Genomic DNA, 9,609 nt, shown 5'->3' with positions numbered 1-9,609 from the left:
AAAAACCAACAAAAATCAACAATTCACACCATTAATTTCTTCCCAATTTCCACAAATTCAAGTCATTCAACTCACATTCAGCTTTTCAACACCCCCAAAATTCCTACTTTCCACACATTCAACTCTTTCACACAAAAATTCACCATTCATTTTGAGTGAACCAGTGTTATTTACCATTCACTTCCATTGAAACGTTCAACCTTTCACATTTACACCTTGCCAATTTCCACAAATTCAAGTCATTACACTCATTCAACTCACATTCAGCTTCTCAGCACCCCCAAAATTCTTACCATCAAAAACATTCAACTCATTCAATGAAAAATTCATTTCCAGTGGACCAGTGTTATTGCCCCTTGGTCTCCCCAGTGCGGCGGCCATCTTGGACAGGGACATTAGCTAAACTGGGGAGACTCCCCCCGAGATCTCCCCAGTGCGGCGGCCATCTTGGACAGGCGGCCATCTTGGGCAGGGACATTAGATAGACTGGGGATACTCGCCCCGAGGTCTCCCCAGTGCGGCGGCCATGTTGGGGGAGGACCAAAAATCAACAGGAAGTGACCCCAAATGACCCGGAAATGGATACAAATGACCCGGAAATGGACTGGAAATGACCCAAACGACCCATAAATGACCCGGGAGTGACCCAAATGACCCGAAAATGGACCGCAAGTGACCAAAATGACCCATAAATTGACCGAAAGTGACCCAAATGACCCGGAAATGGACCAGAAGTGACCAAAATGACCCGAAAACGGTCCAGAAGTGACCCAAATGACCCGGAAAATGGAACGGCAGTGACCCAAATACCCCGGAAGTGGTCCTAATGACCCGGAAATCGTCTGGAAGTGACCCAAATGAACCGGAAATGAACCGGAAGTCTTTTCTTCCCTTCTTATTTTCTATGTCCTTCTCATTCCAGGCTATTCCCTATAATTTGAGGTCATTCAACTTCATTCAGTATCATTTCAACGCATTTCACAGTTTTTCATAGAGGTCATTCAACTTCATTCAGTATCATCCAATTTCCTTCAGTATCATTCAACTTCATTCCACTTAATTCTACTTCATTTCAATTAATTACTTTTCATTGAATTTCATTCGACTTAATTCTGTATCATTCCACTTAATTCTGTATCATTCAACTTAATTCTGTATCATTCAACTTAATTCAACTACATTCAACTTCATCCCACTTATTTCTACTTCATTTCAATTCATTCCATTTCATTCAACTTCATTCCTCTTAATTCAGAACATTTAACTTCATTCAGTATCATTCAACCAAATTCAGTATCATTCAACTTAATTCAGTGGCATACAACTTCATTCAACTACATTCAACTTCATTCCAACGCATTCTGCAGTTTTCATTCAGCTTCCTTCGTCTTCACACGCAATTTCTCCAGAAATTGCATTCTCTAGTTGTGTGAAGGCAAAGGCCTTCACACACATGTTACTGTACACCATTCACCTTTATTATTATTATTATTATTATTATTATTATTATTATTATTATATATTCAATTTTATTCCTCACACTTTTTTGGCGTGATTCTACTTCCATAGTTTTCACCCGATTCTCGCCATTCCAACTTTAATGGATTCCATAAATTCACGGCTTCCGGGGGTCTGTTTGTTTACCCCCCGTAACTTTTATGGTTCCCCCCAAATTCCCCCCTTTTCACCACCAAAAACCCCATTCATTTCCAATGGCAAATTCAAAGTTCTACTACTTCCACATACTTCATCCGATTCATCCCGTTCAAATGTTAAATTATTCGGAAATTCATGCCATCGGAATTTCCTTTTTTCTTTTTTGCCCCTAACATTTACGGTTCCCCCAAAATTCACAATTTTTCACTCCAAAAAACCCCATTAATTTCAATTTCAATGGAACATTCAACACTTCCCGATCTGCTGCGCTGGTTCGATTCCCGCTCAACTTCAACTTCATTCAGCTCATTCAACTTACATTACACATCACACACAATTCCTACTTCCCCAAAATTCAAATTATTCAACCTTTAAACGCATTAAAAAAATTCCCAATGGCACATTCACAGCCTTCAGCTCATTTAACTCACATTCAAATATCAGAGGCTGCATAGCTCAGTGGTAGTAGAGTGGTGGTTTCCCAACCAGGAGGTGGTGGGTTCAATACCCGGCCATTCCATTCTTGTTTCATTTTTTTTTTTTCATTCCACTTTATTCATCTTTATTCAGTATCATTAAACTTTATTCTGCATCGATCGATTTTATTCCACTTTATTCAACTTCAAGAAGGGCTCTCCAGTCTGTGTACAACCCTCTGGTCCGCAGGCAGCCAGCTGTGACCCACACGGTTCAGAGATGGTCTGGAGAGGCCGAGGAGGCCTTAAAGGACTGCTTCAGCACAACTGTGTGGGAAGTATTCAGCGATGCTCACGGGGGAAGACATTAGTAGTCTAACGGACACTGTTACAGACTATATAAATTTCTGCATGGAGAACACCATACCCACCAGGACAGTAAGGTGTTTCTCCAACAACAAACCCTGGATCACACCAGACATAAAAGCTCTCCTGAAGGAGAAGAGGAGGGCTTTTGCGTCAGGCAACATAGAGGAGCGGAGGACTGTGCAGCGCCAGCTGAGGAGGAGGATCAGAGAGGGGAAAAGGTCCTACAGGAAGAGGATGGAGGAGCAGCTGCTGCAGAATAACGCCAGGGGAGTCTGGAGGGGCCTGAAGACCATCTCAGGCCACGGACAACCCAGGACCCGGACTGGGGGGGACCTGCAGTGGGCAAATGAGCTGAATCTCTTTTTCAATAGGTTCGATCAGATGCCTGCCTCCACTCAGTCTCTCCTGCTGCAGAATCCACCTACTCCTCCTGCTGGGCCTGTCACCCCCTCCCCCCTTTTCTCCACAGTCTCCAGCTCCCAGTTACACCATATAGCCACCACTCCCTCATGCCCAGCCTAGGCCTTCACAACATCTCAGGTGAGGAAGATGAAGGCGAGGAAGGCAGTGGGTCCAGATGGCATAAGCCCCGAGCTCCTCAAATCCTGCGCAGACCAGCTGTGTGGAATTGTCCAGCACATGTTCAACCTGAGCCTGAAGCTGGGCAGGGTCCCCCAGCTACGGAAAACATCCTGCCTGGTCCCGGTGCCAAAGACCCCCCACCCGAAGGAGCTCAACAGCTTCAGACCAGTGGCGCTGACGTCTCACCTGATGAAGACCCTGGAGAGACTGGTCCTTGTCCACCTGCGCCCCCTGGTGGACCCACTCCAGTTCGCATATCAGCCTGGCATCAGTGTGGATGATGCCATCATCTACCTCCTCCACACTTCACTCTCCCACCTGGAGAAGGCGGGGAGCACTGTGAGGATCATGTTCTTTGATCTCTCCAGTGCTTTCAACACCATCCAGCCCACCCTACTGGGAGACAAGCTGGAGCGGGCGGGGGCGGCGCACCACCTCACCACATGGATCCAGGACTACCTCACAAACCGGCCACAGTATGTGAGGATACAGGACTGTGTGTCTGACGTGCTCCTCTGCAGCACGGGGGCCACACAGGGAACTGTCTTGGCTCCCTTCCTGTTCACCCTCTACACCTCGGACTTCAACTACAACACCCCTACCTGTCACCTGCAGAAGTTCTCTGACGACTCTGCGATTGTCGGCCTCATCACAGGCGGAGATGATCGGGAGTACAGAGAACTTACGCAGGGTTTTGTGGACTGGTGCCAGCAGAACCGCCTCCTGATCAATGCGGGGAAATCCAAAGAAATGGTGGTGGATTTCGGTAGGCGCCAGCACTCTTCACCTGCACCAGTGAATATCCGGGGAACAGATGTTGAGAGAGTCTCAACTTACAAGTACCTGGGTGTTCATCTGAACAATAAACTGGACTGGTGCGACAACACAGACGCCCTCTATAGGAAGAGTCAGAGCAGACTCTTCCTACTCAGGAGACTGAGGTCTTTTGGGGTTCAGGGGACACTCCTCAGGAACTTTTATGACTCGGTGGTTGCATCGGTCATCTTCCAGGGAGTGGTCACCTGGGCAGGCGGCGTCTCGGCCCGGGACAAGAAGCGGCTGGACAAACTGGTCAGGAGGGCCGGCTCTGTCCTGGGTTGCTCCCTGGACTCTGTGGACTCGGTGGGGGACAGGAGGATGTTGGCCAAGCTGTCATCAATGCTGGGCAACTCGGACCACCCCCTCCAGGGCACCCTAACAGCACTCCACAGCACCTTCAGTGACAGACTGTTACACCCTCGCTGTGCAAAGGAGAGATTCCGCCGTTCCTTCTTGCCTGCTGCTGTCAGACTCTTTAACAAGAACATTGTGTAGTCTCTACAAACTGGCGGACATTAGTGCAATTGTGCAGTCCTGCACCTGAGCTCATATCGTGCAATACCCAATATTCCCCACTACTGTAATACTGTGCAATACTCAACATTCCCCACTACTGTTAGTCTAGTTTTATTTTTATCCAATGCTGTTCCTTACATTTCACTACAGCACTGCAGCACTGTCACTTACTTAGAGTATTTTTTCCTCTGTACTATGTACAGGCCGAAATGAGTGTTCCTCATATTTTTTATGTAGATGTAGGTTGGTGTGTATATACATGTGTATATACACATGTTACTGCGTATATCTACATAGGTTTGATCCTAAATGTTTGCCGTCAATGTTATACATTAATGGCCACATTATGCCGCCGCCCCTGTGTGACCTATATCTTTGCTACTGTAACAATGAAAATTTCCCCACTGTGGGATCAATAAAGGCATTCTTATCTTATCTTCTTATCTAACTTCATTCAGTATCATTCAACTTTAACTTAATTAAATAACTCACCACACCTGAATACTCATCCCCAGGTGGTCCTAATTAAGCACCATTCGCACCATTCACGTTCACACCCTTCAGATCGTTAAACTTACATTTCAACATTGGCGTCTGCATGGCTCAATGGTAGAGTGGTTGTTTCCCAACCAGCAGGTTGTTGGTTCAATCCTGGCCATTCTATCCTTTATTAATTTTTTTTTCCTGACTTCCTTCTTCCCAAAAATTCAAATTATTCAACCTTAAAAAAAAACATTAAAAAAGTAATCACTCATTCCCAATGGCACATTCAGCACTTCATATTTAAACCATTCAGATTTCAAATTCTCAACATTCAGCTCATTCAACTCACATTGGTAACGCTTTTCAACACACCTGCAATTCCTACTTCCCAAAAATAGAAATTATTCAACCTTAAAAACACCATTAAATTTACCACCTGCAATTCCTACTTCATTCCACTTTATTCAGTGTCATTCAACTTTATTCCAATGCATTCCACAGTTTCTTTTCAGCTTCCTTCGCCTTCACACGCAATTTCTCCAGAAATTGCATTCTATAGTATCACTATGATATTGCTTCTTTTTTGCCACTCCAAAACTTTGGCGCTACTTCCACATACTTCATCTGATTCACCCCGTTCAAACTTTAAACTATTCAAAAAATTCATGCCATCTGGGCTTTTATTTTTTGTTTTCACCCCGAACATTTACGGTTCCCCCAAAATTCAACCTTTTTCAACCCCAAAAATATATTCATTTCCAATGGCCCATTCAATCTGTAACTACTTCCACATACTTCATCTGATTCACCCCGTTCAAATTTCAAATTATTCCAAAACTTCATGCCATAAAAACTTGCATTTTTTTGTGGCCACTAACATCTACGGTTCCCCCAAAATTCTCAATTTTTCACCCCAAAAAAACCCATTCATTTCCAATGGGACATTCAACACTTCCCCATCTGCTGCGGTTGATCGATTCCCGCTCATTCCACAAATTTTCATAAAGTTCATTCAACTCACATTACACACAATTCCTACGTCCCAATAATTCAAATTATTCAACCTTTAAAGGACGGAGAGACGAGACCAGAAGTGTACCCAGGTCGCGGACGGAGGACACAGGACGGACTGGCAAGAAAGGGTCAAATGCCCAGCTCTGGGAATTACTGTGATTGCCTGCCAGGGTGTACCCCACCTCTTACCTTTAGTCAGCTGGTATAGGCTCCAGCTCAACCGCAACTCTAATGAAAACAAGCGCTACCGAAAACTGATGTATGAGAAGTGAAAAGGCCCGACTCACCGCTGAGTTGGGTGATGATGCCTTTGAGGCGCCGAATCATCTCACTCCTTTTGAGCCTCTCCTGTCTTCTGACCAGCATCAGATTCAACAGCAACAGGATTAAGAGGGCAGCTGCATTCACCAGCTCATTGCCAGAACTGAGAAGGTAAAACAGTTCAATGATCATCTAACTTAAAGCGGAAGTCAACGCAAACATATTTTTTTCAAGAATATGTTCCCAGCAGGCCCACTAGTTGAAACACGGCATTCTGATTAATTTTGTGTTTGCGGAATGCGAGTTAAGCAACCAGATGCACTCGTTTTTAGCCATCTCTGGGGGCGGCCATTTTGTCTTCTGTCGACTGAAAATGACATCACAACTGCTCACAATGACCAATCACGGCTGACCTGTTTTCTGAATCTGAGCCGTGATTGGTCGTTGTGAGCAGTTGTGATGTCATTTTCAGTCGACAGAAGACAAAATGGTCGCCCCCAGAGATGGCTAAAAAGGAGCGCATTTTTCTGCTTAACTCGTATTCCACAAACGCAAAAATTAATCAGAAAGCCGTGTTTCAACTAGCGGGCCTGCTGGGAACACATTCTTGAAAAAAAAAATGTTTGGGTTGACTTCCACTTTAAAGCATCAAGTTCATGTTGTTAATATTACATCCATCCATCCATCCATTATCTCCCGCTTATCCGAAGTCGGGTCACGGAGGCAGCAGCTTCAGCAGGGAAGCCCAGACTTCCCTCTCCCCAGCAACATCTTCCAGCTCTTCCGGAAGGATCCCAAGGCGTTCCCAGGCAAGCCGGGAGACATAGTCTCTCCAGCGTGTTCTGAGTCGTCCTCGGGGTCTCCTGCCGGTGGGACATGCCCGGAACACCTCACCAGGGAGGCGTCCAGGAGGCATCCTAATCAGATGCCCGAGCCACCTCAACTGACTCCTCTCAACGCGGAGGAGCAGCGGCTCGACTCTAAGTCGGAGAGCCCGGACACCCTGCGACACCCTGCGAAGGAAACCCATTTCGGCCGCTTGTATCCGAGATCCTGTTCTTTCGGTCATGACCCACAGCTCATGACCATAGGTGAGAGTAGGAAGGTAGATCGACCGGTAAATTGAGAGCCTTGCCTTTCGGCTGAGCTCCTTCTTCACCACGACAGACCGATACAGGGTCCGCATCACAGCAGACGCTGCACCGATCCGCCTGTCGATCTCCCGTTCCATCTTACCCTCACTCGTGAACAAGACCCCAAGATACTTGAACTCCTCCACTTGGGGCAGAATCCCATCCCCGACCCGGAGAGGGCACGCCACCCTTTTCTGACTGAGGACCATGGTCTCAGATTTGGAGGTGCTGATCTTCATTCCGACCGTTTCACACTCGGCTGCGAACCGCTCCAGCAAGAGTTGGAGATCGCGGCGTGAATAAGCCAACAGTACCACATCATCTGCAAAAAGCAGATATGCAATACTGAGGCCACCAAACCGGACCCCCTCGACACCTTGGCTGCGCCTAGAAATTCTGTCCATAAAGGTTATGAACAGAATCGGTGACAAAGGGCAGCCTTGGCGGAGTCCAACCCCCAAAGGAAACGAATCCGACTTACTGCCGGCAATTCGGACCAAACTCTAACATCGGTGGTGCAGGGACCGGACAGCCCTTATCAGGGGGCTCGGTACCCCGTACTCCCGAAGCACCCACCACAGAACTCCCCGAGGGACACGGTCGAACGCCTTCTCCAAGTCCACAAAACACATGTAGACTGGTTGGGCGAACTCCCATGCACCCTCGAGGACCCTGCTGAGGGTGTAGAGCTGGTCCACTGTTCCACGGCCAGGACGAAAACCACATTGCTCCTCCTGAATCCGGGATTCGACCTTCCGACGGACCCTCCTCTCCAGCACCCCTGAATAGACCTTGGCTGAGGAGTGTGATCCCTCTGTAATTGGAGCACACCCTCCGGTCCCCCTTCTTAAAAAGGGGGACCACCACCCCGGTGTGCCAATCCAGAGGCACTGTCTCCGATGTTCACGCGATGTTGTAGAGATGTGTCAACCATGACAGCCCCTCAACATCCAGAGCCTTTATGAACTCCGGGCGGATCTCATCCACCCCTGGGGCTTTGTCACCGAGGAGCTTTTTGACTACCTCGGTTACTTCAACCCCAGAGACAGGAGAGCCCACCTCAGAGTCTCCAGGCTCTGCTTCCTCAGTGGAAGGCGTGTCGGTGGAGTTGAGGAGGTCTTCGAAGTACTCTCCCCACCGACCCACAACGTCCCGAGGTGAGGTCAGCAGCACCCTATCTCCACTATAAACAGTGTTAATGGTGCACTGCTTCCCCCTCCTGAGACGTCGGATGGTGGACCAGAATTTCCTCGAAGCCGTCCGGAAGTCATTTTCCATGGCCTCCCCGAACTCCTCCCACACCTGGGTTTTTGCCTCAGCAAACGCCAGAGCTGCATTCCGCTTGGCCAGCCGGTACCTGTCAGCTGCCTCCGGGGTCCCACAGGCCAAAAAGGCCCGATAGGACTCCTCCTTCAGCTGGACAGCATCCCTTACCGCTGGTGTCCCCCAGCGGGTTCGGGGATTGCCGCCACGACAGGCACCGATCACCTTGCGGCCACAGCTCCGATCGGCCGCCTCAACAATGGAGGCACGAAACATGGTCCACTCGGACTCGATGTCCCCCGCCTCCCCCAGGACGTGGGAAAAGTTCTGCCGGAGGTGGGAGTTGAAACTCCTTCTGACAGGGGATTCTGCCAGACGTTCCCAGCAAACCCTCACAATATGTTTGGGTCTGCCAGGTCGGACCGGCATCTTCCCCCACCATCGGAGCCAACTCACCACCAGATGGTGATCATTTGACAGCTCCGCCCCTCTCTTCACCCGAGTGTCCAAAACATACGGCCGCAGGTCCGATGATACAACTACAAAGTTGATCATCGAACTGCGGCCTAGGGTATCCTGGTGCCAAGTGCACATATGGACACCCTTATGTTTGAACATGGTGTTCGTTATGGACAATCCGTGATGAGCACAGAAGTCCAGTAACCGAACACCGCTCGGGTTCAGATCGGGGGGGCCGTTCCTCCCAATCACACCTTTCCAGGTCTCACTGTCATTGCCCACGTGAGCATTGAAGTCCCCCAGCAGAACGATGGAGTCCCCAGGTGGAGCGCCCTCCAGCACACCTTCCAGCACACCCTCCAAGGACTCCAAAAAGGGTGGGTACTCTGCACTACCGTTTGGTGCATAAGCACAAACAACAGTCAGGACCCGTCCCCCCACCCTCAGGCGGAGGGAGGCTACCCTGGGGTAAACCCCAATGTACAGGCGCCAAGCCGGGGGGCAATAAGTATGCCCACACCTGCTTGGCGCCTCTCACCCTGGGCAACTCCAGAGTGGAAGAGTGTCCAACCCCTCTCGAGAGGACTGGGACCAGAACCCAAACTGTGCGTGGAGGTGAGCCCGACTATATCTAGTCG

At 48.7% G+C, this 9,609-nt stretch overlaps 1 protein-coding gene across 5 annotated transcripts in view; it reads right to left on the bottom strand.

Moving 5' to 3' along the window:
- The window catches only part of tmem94 (transmembrane protein 94), a 225,343-nt gene that overhangs the window by 181,196 nt on the left and 34,538 nt on the right, over positions 1-9,609 (bottom strand). For all 5 annotated transcript variants that reach the window (XR_015082416.1, XM_086015986.1, XM_086015988.1 and 2 more), the window contains exon 5: positions 6,143-6,279. Coding sequence is in view for 4 of the 5 variants with exons in the window: in XM_086015986.1 (XP_085872112.1) it covers positions 6,143-6,279 (137 nt within the window). In the remaining variant the exon portion in view is untranslated. The remainder of the gene's footprint in view (positions 1-6,142; positions 6,280-9,609) is intronic.

The sequence above is a fragment of the Filicampus tigris genome, chromosome 19 (assembly GCF_054856515.1).
Source record: "Filicampus tigris isolate MCC_2025a chromosome 19, RoL_Ftig_1.0, whole genome shotgun sequence".
NCBI lineage: Eukaryota > Metazoa > Chordata > Actinopteri > Syngnathiformes > Syngnathidae > Filicampus > Filicampus tigris.
The sequence above is the reverse complement of the archived record's forward strand: the minus strand, read 5'-3'. Positions and strand labels throughout refer to the sequence as shown.